The sequence below is a fragment of the Trichosurus vulpecula genome, chromosome 4 (assembly GCF_011100635.1).
Source record: "Trichosurus vulpecula isolate mTriVul1 chromosome 4, mTriVul1.pri, whole genome shotgun sequence".
In the NCBI taxonomy this organism is placed as follows: Eukaryota; Metazoa; Chordata; class Mammalia; order Diprotodontia; family Phalangeridae; genus Trichosurus; species Trichosurus vulpecula.
The window spans coordinates 111,016,860-111,037,002 of NC_050576.1; the positions used below are offsets into that span (position 1 = coordinate 111,016,860).

The 20,143-nt window shown below is 40.3% G+C and overlaps 1 protein-coding gene and 2 pseudogenes across 1 annotated transcript; 2 read left to right on the top strand and 1 right to left on the bottom strand.

Moving 5' to 3' along the window:
• Positions 1-7,897: 7,897 nt before the first annotated feature.
• LOC118847978 lies at positions 7,898-8,472 on the top strand (annotated as a pseudogene).
• Positions 8,473-12,759: 4,287 nt separating this feature from the next.
• On the bottom strand, positions 12,760-13,789 carry LOC118847827 (THO complex subunit 4-like). The gene has a single exon (XM_036756466.1). It carries the CDS (start codon positions 13,766-13,768, stop codon positions 12,992-12,994), a length of 777 nt encoding a protein of 258 aa, XP_036612361.1. The 5' UTR covers positions 13,769-13,789; the 3' UTR covers positions 12,760-12,991.
• Positions 13,767-20,143, top strand: part of LOC118846819 — a 32,513-nt pseudogene continuing 26,136 nt past the window's right edge.

The following is a 20,143-nucleotide window of genomic DNA, read 5'->3' on the forward strand; positions in this document are numbered from 1 at the left end:
TACACTTGAGCCCTATGTGGTCATCAGCAGGACACTTTACTGTCCGGACCTCAGTTTTTTTCTCTGTAAAAAAGAATTGGTATATATGCTACCTGCAGCCACTTTCCACTATGAATATTCTATCACCGTGATTTTATGACTTTCCAGTATTCCATGGGTAAAGGGTAATGAAGTGGGAACTCACATCTCTGTTCTCTGATTCTAAACACTGTCAGGTAGTGAAGTAGTAGGAACTCAAGAAGACTCAAGTGAATCCTGCCTCAGATATTTACTAGCTGTGTGACCCGGGGCAAGTCATTTTGCCTCTCAGCCTCAGTTTCCTTATCTGTAAAATGGGGATCATAATAGCATGTCCATCACAGAGCTGATATGAGGATCAAGTCAGATAACACAGATAAAGTGTTTTGAAATCTCAAAGCACTATATAAATGCTAGCTATTATCATTAGTTATTATTACAAATTCTGTTATGTTATAATGACATTTCATCGCAGAGATTCTTTGGAGCTGTTTATCCAACTAGTGATAGCAAATCATATTTTTAAGATACAGTCCAGTCCTGCCTGCCTGCTGCTCTGCCTAGCTCTGTCATAGCTATGCCTAAGAGTCAGCTCACTTACTCCTTCCTAGGCCATTACGCCAACTTCCCATAACTTGGCTTAATCCTTGATCTCATCTTGACTCAGTCTACAACTTCCTTGGAACCTCTTTCGTTGCCTTATTTCTAGAATTATCCCACGTTGCTCCTCCTTGCCCCATCTCATCCTCATCCTTTTGATGAGCACCATCCAGCTCTACTTTAGAGCTTCTGCCCCTGATAAGGTGACTGTCTCTGCATTGATTTGGCTCTACTCGGTTCTGACCCCATACTTCATGACTGTCCCAATCCCTTAGCTCATCTCACTCCTGTCCTATATTGGAACACTCAGATTTCTTAGACCATGGCTTAGGCTATGCGCAGCCCCAGGCTGTCTCCAACCCTATTCTTTTCCAATCACTCCACCTAGGCACCTAACCAGTCTCTCAAGAAAGTTATTTCCCATTCCCACTGATCCTATGACACTAACTGAATCTTGAGATGTTATTTCACGTATGTTCCATGTTGTCAGCGGGAGCAGACAATGATATTAGATGGTATATCATTTGCATGAAATTTTTAAAAATATATTTATTGTGGCCTTTTGTGGATGATATTAGAAAACTCTGGCTCCCTCAGATTATTCGGTTTGGAATGGCCCCTTACATATGTATGTTATATACATATCAATGTCTTTATTGGATACGTATTTGTTACCATTGATTAAATGGGATGGCAATGCTACCATTTTCTAAAGAGGATTGGATGTTTTACTGGTCATTTATTCTAAAGCCTGTGTAATCACATACACACACACACAGTCTCTGTCTCTTTCTGTCTCTCTGTCTCTCACACACACATACACACACATACACACACACACACACACACACACACACACACACACGCACACACATTTATTTACCACAAAGAGGCAGTTTTCAAATCTCCACCATTGCGTGTGTGTGTGTCTGTGTGTCTGTGTGTCTGTGTGTGTCTGTGCCTGTGTCTGTGTGTTGGAGTGAAGGCAGCGAATCCTTACTGACTTTTAGCTATGAAGGCTACATAAGTGAGCTTGGCCATAATCCAGTCTGTACTAGGTACCTTTTTTTTTTCTATAGTTACTTTTGGCTGCCTTAAACCTCAGTAATATTTCTGAATTTATGCTTTTTTCCTTATAAATTAATATACTTGCTTAAACAATGGATAGTTTAGTTTAGTTGGGTGAAAGAACGAAGTAGGATACTGGATGTGGGGTGGGATATAATGGCAACCTTTACCTTGGGAATTCTTGACCTGCGGTGCATGAAATATGGGCCTCAAATAGTGGCCAGATGGTACATTCGGCTGCAATAGTATCACAGAAAATATTCTTTAATGGCTCGAAAAAGACTGACTTTATTGAAAGAGAGCAGATTTCTGATCAATATAGTTACTAATTTTGACTTCACAGGGGCTCACAGCAAAGCATGCTCTGCTCCTCTCCATGGAAAAGTGGTAGACCACAGGTGCAGAATGAAGTATACATTGTTTGAAATGGCCAAGATGTTGATTTGTTTTGCATAGCTACATTACTTTGAGGGAGCGTGTGTGCATGTGTGTGTGTGAGCGTGTGTGTGTGTCTGTGTGTCTGTGTGTCTGTGTGTGTGAGAGGCAGATAGACAGAAAGAGACAGAGATAGAGAGTTTTGAGGAGGGGTCACTGGGAAGTAATAGCAATGCAAAAAAAAGTGAGGTATCAATGAAACTTTTATTTAAAAAAATCATATATGCACTTCATCAAAGTTCTATTGACTTTTATTCAGGCTATAGAAATAGTTATATATGGGAAGTTATAAAAAGTATCCATTGAAATAGGATTGTACTTGTACATGGAAAGAGAAGATCTGGACAATGTTGTACAATACCCAGATTCCAATCCTGGCTTGACGATTTATTACCTGTGTGACTTTGGGCAACTCACTTCCCATTTCTGGGTCTCGGTTCTGCCTTTATAGCACATGGGAGCTGGACTGGCAGACCTCTAGGGTCCCTCTTAGCTCTAGCCTTATGATGCTATAAACCTAGATTGAACCTAGATCATAGTGAGTTCTTTGGTGTGGGGTGGAATCAGATCCCTTATATGGTACCAGTTCTAGTGGGTACTTGACTGATGTGAATTAAATTGGAAAGGTCAGAAGAAAGCACAAACAAATAGAGGAATTTTGTAGCTAACTTAAATTTAATATGCATTTGTTTCATACATATATGGCAAGTATTTTCATAAATATGAAAAGTCTGTTGATTCTTAAATACTCTTCTTTTTTGGTATTTTTTTGTATATTAGCCAATCAACATGCATTTCATTAAATGGTCTCTATGTTCCAGGAACTGTGAAGTACTAAGCATGTAAAGAAAGGAAAAAAAATTGTTACTGCCCTCAAGTAGCTTATATTCTAATGGAGGAGACAACATATAAATAGATACATACAAGACATATATGGATTAGATGGGAGATAATCCAAAAGGGAAAGGTATTAGTAACGTGTGTGTGTGTGTGTGTGTGTGTGTGTGTGTGTAAGGGTGTGGAGTGGGAAAGGCCTTGTGGGGAAGGTGGGCTTTGAGATGAATCTTCAAGGTCAGTGAAATCTAAGAGGTTGAGGTGAGGTGGTAGAATCTTCCATGCATGAAGACATCCATTGCAAAGATGGGAAATACAGCATTCCAGTCATAGATCTGCAGGTAGGCTAGGGGTAGAGGAAAGAAGGAAATGTAAGACTAGAAAAATGATTATGTTTGTTCCCAGAAGATGTAGGGAGCCACCACTGGGACTCCTTAAAATGTGGAAAGGAAGGCAGAGGGTGGGAGGGTGATCTGGCCAAACTTACACTTAAAAAAATCATTTTGGCAGCTGAATGGAAGATGAATTGGAATGGGGTGAGATGAGACAAGGTTATTGTAATAGTCTAGTCTAGAGCTAATGAGGGCCTAAATTAGAGTTGTGGCTATCGAAGGTGCTATATAGGAGAAATGTTGTGAACATGCAAAATGTCTCTGTTTTTTAAATAATTGTTAAAGGGCAGCTGGGTGGTGCAATGGATAGAGCACCAGCCTTGGAGTTAGGAGGGCCCGAGTTCAAATCTGAACTCAGACACTTACTAGCTGTGTGACCCTGGGAAAGTCACTTAACCCTGATTGCCTCCACAAATAACAATAAGTAATTGTTAAGTGAGTAACAAAAAATGAAATTTCTTTGAAAGACATCTTCCATTATTGGTGGTACAAACTCACTTCACCAAAAATATCCTGCTAGTATACACCACTAGAGCTTAAGACCAATGATATTCTCTGGCCCACATGGCAAAAGCCATGAAACCTGGGTCAATATTGTGACACTAAGTCTATCAAGTAGCCATCAGAAGCAAGGGTAGGATGCAAGTGTGCAGTTACTAAATTACTAAGTGTGCACAGAATAATGGGGTTGGGGGTGCAGCAGGGAGAGGGGTGTAAAGAAAGATGGCCTAGGCTCCAGTGCCCTGTGGCCGAGTTCGAAGTCTATCCATTTCATTTGGCATGACACCACTAATAATTCTGGGCCATGGCTGCCACAGAAAATATGAGAGTCCTGGTAGTAATGACAAGGGAAATGAGATGCAGAGCTATGCATGCTGGGATGCCTTGGCCTTAATTAGAATGTGCATGTACAGTATTTATCTTTCCCAGAAATCTATAAATAAGGCCAGAGCTTTGGCGATTACTAATGTCTGCCGTCATTTCACAAGGCCTGTGTTTTGATGAAGCACCAGGAGCCACAGAGTAATATTTCTCCTTTCTCTCACACGTCTGTTCCCTTTTTTTCTATGCAGCAATCTGTGGCTTTCAGTACCCTGATTGGAGAGGCGGACAGGGTTGGACACAGAATTCTTGAAGACAATGGGAAAAAAATTCTCCTAGAAAACCTTAACAAGTATTCATGGCATCTCAGAGCTGGGAAGGATCTGAGGGGTCACTTCTTCCAACCTCCCACTCAATACAGGAATCCTATTTACAAAGTGGTTGATCATCCATCCACCTTCTTCAGTCCGGTAGGTGGGAACATCATAATCTGTATGCACATAGTAGGCCTTTTAAAAGTACACATTTGTTTTGGTGAAAAGAGTGCTGACTTTGGAGGTTAAAGCCTGTATTCAGATCCTAGTTCTGTTGTTTACTACCTGTGACCTTGGGAAAGTCATGCATCTTTCCTGAATCTCAACTTTTTCAGTTGTAGGATGTGGGAGGGGTAGTCTCTAAATTTTTTTTATTTTTTTTTTTTTCTGGCTCTAACTCTATGATCCTATGGCTTAGTAGTTATCACAAGGCAGCTCCTTCCATTGTTCGAAAACTCTGATTGCTAGAAAATTTTCTTTATGAGGAACGCATCAAAACCTATTTTTCTTGTGACCCCCCCCATTGGTTTAAAAGAAAGCCAAAAGTAAATGGCAGTGTACAGTGGCTTTGATAAAAGATGGTGGATCTGGTACTTTTTATTTTGGTTTGAAAGATTATTCTAGGGAAGAAAAAAGAATTTAAGGAAGAATTTGTGGCAATTGAAAAGGCTCCTAGCTAGGAAGCTAATAGACTTAGAGACTCTCAGATTTGGAAGGCATCTCTGAGACCATCTAGTCCCAAAGCAGAGATCCTCCCAATGCAAGGGGTATTGTCTACGTTTTTTAAAGACCTCCGAGGAGATTCCCATCAGTGTTACTCACCCTAGGGGAGGGGACATGAAGCTGCCCTGAAAGATTTCATTAGAAAAGTAAGGTATCACAGAATTTTGCAGATTTTAATGTCCTGATGAGTGTCATTTAAACTTTGATCAAAACTTTGGAAATTCCTGAGCCCATAGATAACTGCAGTCATACCTATCACCATTTTCCTGGTTTTCTTTATTTTCAGTAACTGCACTCTGCCTCCCACAAATGTTTTTATCCTGATTCCTGTTTTTCTCCCAAATACATCATCACTAACTTTTAAAAAGCATCCATTATCATCAATTAATACTTATTCATCACGACAAGAACATGACATTCTTTGAGCCTCCAGACTAACTCAGCTTCTTTTCTACCACAGCATACATAATGAATTCCCTTTGGAAGCAACTTCAAGCCATCAGCTCTACTGTTAAAAACCTGTGGGATGATTCATCAAACATCTCCACTCTCTTCTCTTCCTACAGACCAAAATAAATCAAAATGCATCAACTAGGAAAGGGTGCATCAGAGCGAAGCTGATACTCACTGGGAGATACTTCCTGTCTCTCCAGCTTATTTATTTGCTTGTTTGCCCAGCAGTATGTTTTGAATTGGGAACACATGATAGATCTGGAGTTGGCCAGTAGCTCAGTCAAACCTCCTCATCTTACAGATATGGAAACAGAGTCACTGGTTAAGTCACTTTCCCAAGGTTACACAGGTATTAAGTGTCAGAGGTGGAATTTTAATTTAATTTGAGTCTAGAGCCAGTAGTTCTTCCATTGTATAACATTCTTTTCTTTAACCCAGCGTAGTGCTAAAGATAAAGATCTGGATGAGAGGGGACTTCCTCTGAACCCCCTTAATTTCATGGCAGACTAACTTCCAAATGTAGGTGTAAAATACTTGGGGGTCAGTAGAACAGGGTTCTAGGCCCAGATCTGTTAGTGAGGAGTCCTGAGCAAATTACTTTTCCCATTAGGGCTTCAGTTTCATTATGTATAAAATGAGGTGGTTGGATTAATTGATCAGTTCTACAGTCTATGAAATCCTTTTAGGTAAGTAAAGACTGCTGAGGAGCATCACCAGAAAAATTCTGTATCATTGGATATGAAGGATGACTCTTTATAAATGCCCCAGGAGCACACAATGACATCTCCAATTCTGCAGGAGGTTTTTAGGGTAGTGAAATGGCAGACTGATGTACATAACTATGAGAATATCTGCAAGGCCGTGTGAGTGAGCAGGAAAGTGTCAGATCAACCTCAGTGTAGGTAAGTGTCAGGTCAGACTTGTAGGAAAATCATCTCTGAGCAATGGGTTATGTAGGACTCCAGGAAGACACCTGGTAATCACTGTGTAGGATGTTCTCTGAAGACATCACCCCAATGGTCTTTGACATTTGACAGTGTTGGAACGGTGATTTTATCTGTGTGGATATTCAGCCAACAAAAACACCTCTGTGCCTTTTTATGCTACACATTTCTTACCTATATTTTCTTATAATTATAGTATAATAAGATTCAGATTTGGAAGAAAACTTGGGATCATCTAGTTCAGCTCCCTCATTTTACAGATGAAGAAACTGAGAACCCAAGAGATAGGTGACTTGACCAAGATCACACAGGCAGTTAATAGCAAAGTTGGAATTTGAACTCAGCTTTATGAAATACGGTGATCTTTCCATTATGAGAAAGAAAGAAAGAAAGAAAGAAAGAAAGAAAGAAAGAAAGAAAGAAAGAAAGAAAGAAAAAAAGAAAGAAAGAAAGAAAGAAAGAAGGAAAGAAAGAGAAAGGAAGGAAGGAAGGAAGGAAGGAAGGAAGGAAGGAAGGAAGGAAGGAAGGAGGCAAAAGGAAGAAGAGGGGGAAAAGAAAGAAAAAGAAAAAAAACCAAACATCTATTAAGCACTTACTATTGCGCTTGTCCTTCATTTTTAAAGAGGACCATGACATCAGGAAAATGATGACATGACTTGCAGTTGACTTTGATTTGAGTGAGGCAGGGCTGTGCAAGGACACCAGCCTTACTTTCTCCTCCAGAGCCATCTGGGTCCAGTGGCCTGATATTCACCAGGATGACTGGAGATAGCCCAGGATGCAATGGGAGACTCTGGCCTTTTTAATCTAAGGCCTTTTCAGGTTCTCACTTTGAGTGAGGTAAAACCTCATTCAGTGAATAGGCCTCTTTAAGAAGTGAGTCAGAGGATGGCTTCTTTAATTAGAAAAAAAAATTCAAACCGAGAGGGGAAGACTCTCAGGGTTGCTAGTCAAAAGAAAAACAGTTACCGTTGACATTCACTCAGAGCCAAGAGCTCCCAAAATATAGCCATTAAATGGAGCTTGGCCAGGGACCTATTGTGATCCAATCTATGAGCTTCAGAGTGAAATGAGTGGAAAGAAAGAAAGAAAGAAAGAAAGAGAGAGAGAGAGAGAGAGAGAGAGAGAGAGAGAGAGAGAGAGAGAGAGAGAGAAGGAGGGAGGTCGGAAGGAAGAAAGGAAGGAAGGAAGGAAGGGAAACAAAAGAGAAAAGAAAGATAGGAAGGCAGGAATCTAGCCAGTAAACCCCAAGTTAACTGGGGAACTTTAAGCCATCAAAATTTACCTTCCGGGGTCCGTCGCGGTGCTCGGTGGGTGCGGACGTGCTGAGGCTCGCTTAGCACAGCCCGGCCCGATTGCCGTCTCCTGCTCGGCCCAGGCCCGCTCCTGCCTCCCCGCGCCGCCGCCCGTCGGAACCCCCGCCAACATGCCGATACTCGTGGTTCAGACCAATGTGCCGCGCTCCGCGGTGCCCGACTCCCTGCTGAGCGAGCTCACGACGCAGCTGGCTAAGGCCACGGGCAAGCCCGCCCAGTACATCGCAGTGCACATCGCGGCGGAGCAGCTGATGTCCTTCGGGGGCTCCTCGGACCCGTGCGCTCTGTGCAGCCTGCACAGCATCGGCAAGATCGGCGGGCCCCAGAACAAGGCGTACAGCTCACCAAGCACCTCAAAATTCCCGGGGACAGGATTTATATCAATTACTACGACATGAATGCAGCCAACGTGGGCTGGAATGGGTCCACCTTCGCCTGAGCTCCCTTGCTGTGTGCACACCCTGGGCCCAAGCTTGTCCTTTGTGATCTGGTCTCTCCGTGGTTCTCGTGTAGTTGACAAACAATAAAATGCTTTTAGGTTAAAAAAAAAAAATTTACCTTCCTTTGGAGAGGAGGAGAGGGAAAGGATGAGCTGAGTTACCCACCTGGCTGGGTACTCATTCAGGCATTTCAGACTACTCACAGGTTGTGTTTGTCCTTCATGCCATTGCATCCTGGGCCATCTCCAGTCATCCTGGTGAATATCAGGCCACTAGATCCAGATGGCTCTGAAGGAGAAAGTGAGGCTGGTGACCCTGCACAGTCCTCATCATTTTCCTGATATCATGGTCCTCTTCAAAAAGTACTTACTATTTGCATGTACTAGAAACTAAGCAAGTCACTGGGCATATAAATAAAAAAAAGTAAGGCAACCCTTGCTCTCAAGGAACTTACATTCTAATTGGGAGATACAACACATACTCAGATGACCAGGAAAGAGTTGTGTTCTGAGGCATCCCGGAGATTATAAGGGCAGTTGATTGCCATTCTCTTTCTAATAATGGCAGCAAAAATTATTTGATTACTGCTTCCAGAGCAAGAGCAAAAGGTAGAATGCAGGGCAGGGAGCCAGTATGCATGTAGGAGCAGAATGGTTGGCAAGAGGCCTGCTTTGACTAGGCTCTGGTTTCCTAGTAGATGAATAGATGGGATCTGAAGCATGGCATGGTGGCTCAGGTGAATTTCCTACTCACTTGCTTATTCTCCCAAAAGGAGGGCTGTGTCCCAAGGTGCAGTCCAAAACTGAGTAGATTTACTCCCCCATGGTAGTGCAATGGTCTCTTGAGGTCTAGATCCTGAGGGCTGCTGTTTTAGGTGGAAAGAACTGGAAGTTAGCAAGTAGCAGGCTAGATAGATGAGTGACTGCTCTGGTTACGCCCTGGTTTTCTGATGAATCTGCAATTGGAATGTGGATCATTCACTGGGCAATCAGGATCTAAATGGTGTAGTGGACACCTGCCTGATTCTCTTTCCCTTCTATCTGATAGCTCTGGCTGTCTGTCTTCTATCTCTCACTCTAGATACAAGGTGTCCCAAAAGTCTTAGGGCAGTTTTAAGCTTTTTAAAAATTGCTTAAAACTATACTGAGTCTTTTGGACTATCTAGTATATGATTAACCTATGTCTTTTTCAAGTCATATAAACCCTTATAATGTCTTTTTATGTCACTTTTTTGCATGTCTTCTTGGTAACATGATATGGCCTGAATCCACACACCCTATGTCTACTAATTGCCATTTGGGTTACATGTCATTTAGATTATTCTAAGATCGAAGTGTTTCATTACAAACTACCATGTAGCACCACTGGTATTAAAAAGGTAGACCAAAGCAACAAGTAACTGGTGTTAAAAGTGAGAGTGCATTGTAAGAGTAACTTCAATGTTGGGCATCACAGGAAGAGTGTTTGAAGAAAACAGTATCCTTTTCTTATTAAAAACCTAAAACACTGTGTGCAGGTTTAGTCTATGAAAAAAATAAGTTCTCATATTTATTTAATGCCTTAAGTTCTGAAGAAGTCAGAAAGACCTGCTTTCAAGCCCAGGCTCATACCCTTACTAGCTGTGTGACCCTAGGCAAATCACTTAACTGTTCCAGCTTCCTCAACTGTAAAATGGGGATAATATTAGCACCTAACTCCCAAGGTTGTTGTTAGAATGGAAAAAAAAGGTAGTGTTTGTAAGGTGCTTTGAAAACCTTAAAGCAGGATATAAATGGTGATGATTACCATGATTCTGCAGATGAGAAAGTTCAGGTTTAGAGAGGTCAATGTCAGTGGAGGCCTGGATCTTTTGATGGCATATTCAGTGCCTTAATCACTACATTATGATGAATGTCCAGAATGTAAATATATTTGGATACAGTGTGGAACATGGGAGAGAACATTGGGTCTAAAGTCAGAGGACTTGGCTATAAATCCTACCTCTGAACTTGGAAAAGTCATTCATCTCTTTCTATCTGTTTCATCAGTTATAAAATGAGGGAGTTGGATTAGATGGCCTTTGAGAGCACTTCCAGCTGTTTAACTATAATCCAGTGATTCTGTGTGTATATGTATATATGTGTATATATATATACACATATATATACAAACATACACACACATATATACATATATATATATATATACATATATATGTGTATGTATTTACCTATGGCCCCCTCTTAGACTGTGAGTTTCTTGAGGACAGTAGTAGTCTGGTCTCATAGAAAATGTCTATCTTCTCCACTATAGCACAACGTACTGTACGATACAGGTGCTTAGTGACTGGTGAATAAAAAAAATGAATGAATGAATGAAAGGTGTCAGGAGACCTGTTTCTAGTCCCTCTTTGCTGCCTATTTTTAGTATTACCTATTAGGAAAGCCAAATGCCATTCATTCTTAGAGTTCATTGTTTAGGTCACAAAATGATTAGCACATCTATCCACAATCAGCCTCATTTAAGGAATGGAAATTTTAATTGTATTGAACAAAGAAATCAAAAAGTTTTGAATCCTAGGTCAGGGCTGTGAAGAGTAGAGGAATTTTATCAGTCAGTTATTCAAGAGGAATAAGAAGAGCTTAGAATGGGAAGTGGGAGAATTGTTAAAGTCAGATTTTTTTACTACTTTGGCCACAGCAGCATTAAAATCAGTTGCTTCAGATGGCCTATGCAGATATCGATGCCTGAATTGCAGTAACTTCAGATCCCCCTTCCACAATTCAATCCAAACTCATTCTAACGTTTCTATTTCTTCTCACTTTCTCTTGGTATGATTATCTATCTACCTGGTTTGCTACTTCCCTTAAACTTCTGTCACTCAACTCCCAGTGTAAACATAGCCTTGTAACAGGCTCTGGAATTACTCTAGATTCTAGGTGATGGAAATATAGAGGCCCAGAGATTTATAACTTAGGGTGTTTAGCAATGTCAGTCTGGCTGCTGGTCCTGCTCTAATCCCAAACCTTGATTTGACCAAAGTGGTTTCATGTTCGTTAAGACAAATCCTAGGCAGACAGGAGATGGCACAGGGGATGGAGAGCTGGGCCTAGAGTGAGGAAGACCTAAATTCAAATCCAGCTTCAGATACTTACTAGCTATACGAGCCTGGGCAAGTCACTCAACTTTAGTATGACTCAGTTTCCCAAACTGTAAATGGGAATAATAGTATTACCTACCTCCTAAGGTTGTTGTGAGGATCAAATGAGTTTATATTTATAAAGTCATTAGTATAGTATACCAGATAGTAAATGATTAATAAGTATTTCCCCACCCCCTCCTACTTTGTATCTCCATTCTAGTAACTAAGTACAGTTACCCTGTGCCTAAGACCTGTTTCTGGTGCCCTCAGCTTCTATACAACTGTCCTATAGAAGGCCTTTGCCTCACTGTTGACATTCTTTCTGAGTATTAGAATGCTTCCCATAAACCATGGACAGCTTCTGGGTCCAGGTCTTTGTTAGATTCTATCAGAACTTTCTGATGCTTACTGATCAATATTCACCTAGGGTTGGGAAATAAGGATTGATTGTGAGAAGTCCCTAACCAATGGAGCAGATGCCAAGTTAAGTAGACATTTCCACAATCCCACTGTGAAAGACTGCCTATCTCTCGATAGGACTATAGGTCATGCCCAATATGGCAGCTCTCATGTCCTATGCAAGGATAGACTAAAATTGCAATAGCTCCTCAAACTAGACTGTCTCTATGAGAGTCCAAGAGGGGCAATGATCAAAGTGGTGGTTGAAGTTTGAAATGCCTGGCACATGGCACTGAAAAGTTCTCCATCTAGGTGCTATACTGCTGCAGCTAAGCTGGCTGTGTGTGTGTGTGTGTGTGTGTGTGTGTGTGTGTGTGTGTGTGTGTGTATTTTGACCTTTTCCACCTTGACATGACCTGACAGAGCTTCCTCTCACCTAGCATAACCTTGGAGAACTCAGAATCACCTTCATGCCACAGTGAACATTAGAGTAGGACTCTAATGAAAGGTGAAACTATATGAAAATAAATTGTTATTATACTATCACCACCACCACCACCACCATCACCATCATCATCATCACCATCACCACCACCATCATCATCATCTCACTTGAACAGATGTTGGACTTGGAAGGGGAAGACTTGAGGTCTAATACCACATCAGACACTTACCAGCTGTGTGACTTTGAGCAAATAACCTAATTTTTCTCAGCCTTACTTTTCTCATATGTATTAACATCTGTAGATGGTATTAATACCATTTACTTCTCAGAGTTGTTGTGAGCATAAAATGATATCATATTTGTAAAGTGCTTTGTAAATCTTTTTTTTTACACACATTTCTATTTTATTATGGCAAAGGTGAAAACAACACCTTCTCCACAACAGCAACCAGTAAAATTTATCCCAAAAATAACTTGGTACAAAACAGGTCTGTTTCAGAATTAAAAAAAAAAACCTTTACATGAGTTTTAAATCCTATTTCGAAACATAAAAGAAACAAATCCATCATTGATAGCAGAGCCACAGTCCTCTACTCCGCCCTCCAGCGAAAAGGGTAAAGAATGAGATTCCTGGGTCCTGTTCCATGCAGGGAATATGTTGGCTAGTTTAACTGGTATCCATCCTGGCATTATAAGCATCCAATTGTGCATCTAGTTCTTCTGCGGAAAGCTGTTGTTTCGAATTTCTTCCAGTCCCTCTGCCTCTTCCTCGATTGCCTCCACGACTGCCTCTCCGGGTGCCACCTCCACCACCAAAACCACCAGAACCACGGTTTCTAGTCATTCCGCCTCTATTTACACTCTGTGTAGGTCTTCGTTGTGTATCGATCTGTGATGTAACAAGCTGAATATTCATAGGGCGACCATCCAAAGGGACTCCGTTATACTGTTTCATGGCCTTCACAGCATCTGCTTTTCGCTCGAAGTGAACATCTGCTGTTCCTAAGCTCCGGCCAGACCGATCATAATGTACAGCTGCCTTTTTCAGAGTTCCAAATTCAGCAAATAGTTCCTGAATATCCGCATCTGAGACCCCAAAATCCAGATTGGAGACCAGCAATTTCCCACCGGTCTCCACGCCAGCCCCGCCTCCAAAGCCGCTGTCGAACAGGTCGTGTTGCCATTTATCTGGAAGCTGTTTTGGTCGGCTGTAGGGCGCGGGTCGGTTCCTGCTGCCGCCCCCGGCGCCTCCGCGGGCCATGGCCGGCCTGTTCCGAACGGGGCCCCCGCCTCGGCTCACGCGGGCTGCCGCCTGCGCGCCCCCGCCGCCGCGGCTGCCCTGGGCTCCGGCCAGGCCTCGGCCCCGGCCCCCGCCGCGTCCGCCCCGCTGGCTCCGGTTGAGTTTAATGATGTCGTCCAGGGACATGTCCATCTTGTCGGCCATGGCGGGCGCGGAATCGGGGCCTCGGCACGAACCCCGCGAGTCAGGACGTCCACTTTGTAAATCTTAAAGTAATATATACATGTAAATTATTATCATCATTAATGATAACAAGCTATTAGCAACATTCAAGTTTCTATTGGAAGAATAATAGAACCAAAGAATCTCATAGGATTGCAGATCTAGAGTTGATAGTGACCTTGGAACCCATCTATTGCAGCTCCCATTTTTATACATGAGGAAACTGAGGTTCAAGGAGATTTTGACTTCCCTCAGGTCACATGGGCAGTAAACATCAGATATGAGGATTGAACCCAGGTCATGTGCTCTTTCCACTAGACTGCACTTCCCTGTTCCTCAAAAGTTTCCAACAGGTAAAGTGAAAATAATTTTTCACCAAATCCTAAAACCCCAGGATATGGAGGCTCATTTTGAATCTTGAGCCAAGAAAGTTTAGGACAAATAAATTTAAGATAGTGCTTCAACAGGAGGTGTTGTATTTATGGAGTTCATTAACCCAAGTGGAGGCACATGTGGGATATGGTCAAGGTATGACTACCAAGTAATGAGCCAGTTCTTTTTTTTAAAGGAACATAGCAGACCTTATGCATCCTAATGAGCACTGTCCTTCCAGGAAGCCACCTTGAAATATTATTTATTCTAACAGAGCATCCTTTGCTCAAAATTGTTTTGGGAATTCTCAGTTGGAATTGCCCTTAGGGCTAGTCTGAGAGACACATGAAAATCTATTTCCTAACTTTATGCTCACACTTTGTTTTTAACCCAAAACCGTATTATTAAGTCTGATCATCCATTTTATTACCAGACTTGACTCCAAATGATATTTAGTTATTTCCAAAAATGAAATCCACCATCAAAACATGACATGTTGCTCTCACTGAAGAACTTATAAAAGAATATGCTTTGTACTGTGAATGCTTTCCCCAACACATGTTGAGAAAATGGCAGCACAGGACCAAGAGTCAGAGGAGATGGTGGTGATCACTGAGTTTAACAATCTCATTTTATAGAAAAAAAAACTGAGATCCGGAGCAGTTAAGTGATTTGTCAAAGGTTCATGAGTGATGGTCAGGATTTGAACCCAGGTCCTCTAACTCTAAGTTTATATTCCTTTTCACCGTGCCATGTCATTTCACAAACTTCTGGAATAAGCATGTGTAGTCTCCCAGGGTAACTCAGACATAGAACCACATAGTTTGAAATTTGGGCTGGGCTGCTGCAGGATTTTGCTCTTCAGAACCGTCTTATTTTTGTAGACAGATAGAAAGTTAGGACCATGGGTATGCCAGCAAATAATAAGGTATTGTTTGCATGGCATCATTTGTCTTTTCCGAAGATAAAATTGGTTAAGAACTTGTTTACACCTAACTTACAGTTTCCCAATCTTCAAGCCTCACACCAAAGGAATCAACATAATTTTGATAAAGTCATCTAGCCTTTGTTTGAAGACCTCCAGGGAGAGGGAAAGGCACCACCTCTTGAAGCAGCCCATTCCTCTTCAGGACAACTCTAATTGTCAGGAGGTTTTTCTTGACATTAAGTCTAAAGTTATTTCTTTGTAACTTCCACCCAGTGTACCAGGTGCTGACCTCTGGGGCTAAATGGAAAAAAAAAAAAACTCCTCTAATCCTTTTCCATGTTATAGTACTTCAGATATTTGAAGATAGCAATCATGTGCCCTATTCTTCAGGATAAACATGCCCATTCCTTCCTCAAGACGAATTCAAGACTCTTCATCATCCTGCTCACTCTCCTCTCCACCAGAGGCATTCTATTGTGTCCAGAACTGAACTCAGTACTCAGATGAGGGCTGTTGAGGGTGCACTATAGACAGACTGTCACCTCCCTATTCTGGGAAGCTATGTCCTGCTTAATGTAGTCCAAGGTCCTACTAGCTTTTTTAGTTGCTGAATCACTCTGCTGACTCATACTGAGCTTGAAGTCTGCTAAAGCCCCTAGATTGCTCTCACAACCATGGCTCTGTCCATACCTCTGATCTTATAATTGAGAAATTGATTTTTTGTACGGAAGTGCAAGATTTTATATTTATTACTATGCTGATGATCTAGCCTCTAAGTACTCTTTTGTATACTGACTTTGTCATCCAGGGTTGTAGGTAACCTTCTCAGCTTTGAATGATCTGCATGTCATCCATGTTGTTGTTCAAATCATCAACCAAAATATTAAATAGGGCAGGACCAAGGACAGATCTCTATGGGTATTCCCCTAGAGATTTCATACTACAGTAACATCAAACCATTAACAACCACTTTTTGAATCTGTCTATCCAACCATTCCTGAATCCATCTGATTGTAATAACACCTAATCCATCTCTCAAAATCTTCTCCATAGGGTAAGAGTGGGATCTGTACTCCTGTCCCAATTAATCAGAGAATGCCTTGAAAATTCCAATAAATCAATTAATCAAAACTATAAGTTAAGTGTGAACAAGGTCTTAACTAATTTTATCTTTGGATAAAGACAAATGATGCCATGCAAGCAATAGCTTATTATTAGCTGTCACACCCATGGTCCTATCTTTCTATCTGTGTATAAGAATATGACAGTTCTGAACTGCAAAATCCAGTCCAACATTTGAGGATCTCTAGCTAGGCTTCTAAGACAGAATCGCTTTCAAGGGATGGGGAAGCATATCTTTCTCCTCTCCTCCTCTCCTCCCCTCCACTCCCTTCCACCACAGAGACTAGAGTTGGTAGCAGAAGTCAGGGGAGACAGTAGCAATGGCCACTAGAATGGTAAAAGATGACAATAGAAGAAGCTCACTTAGTCATACAGTCACTCAGAGCTGGCAACAGCTTCAATGATCATGAGCCCCCATAATGTAAAGAGATGATGGCTATAAATGCTACAAAGATCCAACTCTCATAGCCCAGAAGCCAGCTATACCTCATGAGGACTCTACAAAGGGAGAAAAAGACTTAACGCAACCAGGAGCTATGAGGTAACTCTGCCATATGTCTTCTCCACAAATTTATGACACTACTATTTTACTATAATTTTTATTCTAATCTTCCTAGGGATCTTTTGTGTGGAAAAGGAAAGTGAGTCCTAGGTTTCAGAGAAATATTTTATAATAGCATCATCATCGTAGTTATTATTATTATTATTGTTATTATTATATTATTATTATAATTATTTAACATTACATGTGATAATATATAATTATATACTGCATATATTATGTACTATATATGGCATATACTATGTATATTATTAGATACTTTTATATTTATTATCTTATTAATATTTTATTTTACATGTATACATATTTTGTATATTTATATGTAAATTTCATATTTACTGTTATAATTATTTAACATTATATATGACAGTACACAATTATATAATATATATAATACACTATATATGTATATATATATGGAGAGAGAGAGAGAGAGAGAGAGAGAGAGAGAGAGAGAGAGAGAGAGAGAGAGTATAATTATATAAGCAATTCACTTCATCCTCACAACACCCTCAGGAGGTAGGTACTGTCATTACCCCCATCTCACAGACAAGGAGACTGAGTCAGACAGAATTAAGTGACTTGTCCAGCGGTACACACCTAGTAAGTTTCTGAGGCTGAATTTGAACTCATCTTCCTGATGTAAATGTCTCTTCCTATTTGTGCCAGCTGTTCTTACATTACCTGCTTAGTAAATGCCCTTTACTAAAATATAATTGTGGCTGCTAGCTGATTGTCAATGGGAAAGAGTAATGGGGGCTCATGAGTTACAGTAATAGGAAACCTAGTCCCTTAGTCTTGCCCCTAGTGGGCAAGTGGCTAGAATTTCTAAAGCAGTAGTTAGTTGCCCTCTGGGGACCTAGCCTGCTAATACAGGTCAGAAATGGGGAAGTTGCCAGATGAGGGGCTATAGTAATGTGAGATACTTTATAAAAAACTTTGCTAACCCTTAATAACTATAGCCACAGCATTTATCTAATCTATTAGCTTAGTAATCCTGTCAAAAAAGAAAAGAAATGAGGTGAGTCTAGTATAACCTGTTCTTGACAAAATGATTATGTGTGTGTATGTGTGTATCAATGCATTTGTATGTTTATGTGTGTAATCACAAATCCTCTTTCTAAATGTTTGTCAACCATCTCTTTAACAGTCTATTCTAGAATTTTCCCAGTAATAGAAGTTAAGCTCACTGGCCTATAGTTGGCAGGTTGTTACTTTTCATTTTTTTTAATTGGAACATTTGATCTTCTCTAATCTTGTGGCACTTCTTCCTTTCCCCATGATCTTTCAAATATCACTTACCAAGGCTCAGCAATCATAGCTGCCACCTTTTTGAGGATGCAAGGATGCAATTTAGTTGGGCCAGAGGACTTGAATTCATCAAGGATAGCTAGGTCCTCTTACCACTCCTTGTTTATCTAGGTATCAATTCCATGTCAGCCATTTTCTTCTGTCATTTCCAGTGTAAAGGATCCCCTTTGTAGCACACCCAGAAATCATCCAGCCTTTGCTGAAGGACTTCCAGAGAAGGAGAACCCCAATCCCTCCTGACATAACTCACTCCACTTTGGGATAGCTCTAATTGTTAGGAAGCTTTCCTTTGCACCAAAACTAAATCTTCTTTCTAATTGCTCTTCATTGTCCTCCTAAGTTGAGCAGGCCTAATTCCTCTTCTGCGCTACAGTTCTTCAGATACTGATGATATAAGTTTTTTCTTCTCCGTCATAAACAATCTCAGTGCCTTCTGCTTATCCTCATACAGCACAAATGAGGCACTTTGTTGTGCTTGGTTTCCCCGGACATTACCTAGCTTATCAATGGAATCCTGGCCAACTTAGAGGAAAAATGATTGTCTCATGTTAAAGATACTCTGTGGAGAATGGCTGAATAAGTTGTGGTAAATGATTGTGATAAAATAGTACTGTGCTATAAGAAATGATGAGCTTGATGATTTTAGAAAAAACATGGATAGATTTGCATGAAATAATGAAGAGCAAAACAAGCAGAACCAAGAGAATATTGTTTTAAGAACAACTTTGGGTGACTAAGTCTTTTGACTATCATAGTATCCAAATTAACTACAAAAGACATGAAGGAAGACACTATCTGTATCAGAAAAAGAACTGATAAATAGAACTATGTATAGAGTTATTTTACATATATGCATATATGTATGTACATGTATGTGTGATGGTAGCCATCTTTAGGGTGGGGATGGGGAGGGAAAGAAAAAGGAAAAAAAAGAAAGCTACATGATAACTTTATTATATATTGAATAGGAATAGCAAACTGTACATTATAGATTTGCAGTTTCATTGGCAATCATCCTTTTTTTTTATTCTACTGCTACATTATGGAAATGCTTGATTTATTTCTTAAATTCAGAAAAGATACATTTTAAAAATAAATATATTAGAATAATCTAGTTTAAAAAACACCCTGCACATTCGCATCCACTAAAACCAAAGATGATATGTTTTACCTTTAATAGTCAGCCAGAGGTAACTATTATGAAAGAAAGGGAAAAGGATTTATGTAGTACCAACTATGTGCAGGCTACTATGCTAGGTACTTTTGTTTTTTACAAATATTATTTTGTTTCATAGTGAGATAATTATTTCATTTGATTAAAAAGATTTCAGTGCAAAAGAATTTATTAAATAGTAAGAGATGTGACAATATCTTTTTGTAGTGGCTAAGAATTGGAAATTGAGGAGATGCCCATCAATTGGGGAATGGCTGAACAAGCTATGGTATGTGATTTTGATGGAATATTATTGTGCAATGAGAAACGGCAAGCAGGATGATTTCAGAAAAATCTGGAAAGACTTATATGAACTGATGCAAACTGAAGTAAGCATAACCAGGTAAAAGTTGTATACAGCAAAAGCAATAGTGTATGATGAATTGTGAATGACTGAGCTATTCTCAAATCTGAAAGGACTTATAATTAAACATGCTATACACCTCTAGAGAAAGTACTGATATTGTGAATACAGACTGAAGCATACTGTTTTTCCTTCCTTTCTTTTTCTTCCTTCCTTCCTTTCTTTTCTTCTTTCTTTCTTTCTTTGTTTCTTTCTTTCTTTCTCTCTTTTTCTCCCTCCCTCCCTTCTTTCCTTTCTTTCTTTCTTTCTGTCTGTCTTTCTTTCTTTTTCCCTCCTTTCCTATCTTTCCTTTCTTTTTCTTTCTTTTCTTTCCATTCTTTCTTTCTCTATTTTTTCTTTTCTTTGAGCCTTCTTGTACAAAATGAATAATATGGAAATGTTTAACATGATTGCTCATGTATAACCTATATTGGATTGCTGACCATCTCAGGGAGGGAGGGAGGAGGAGAGGAAGGAAGGGAGGGATAGAATCTGGAACTCGAAAC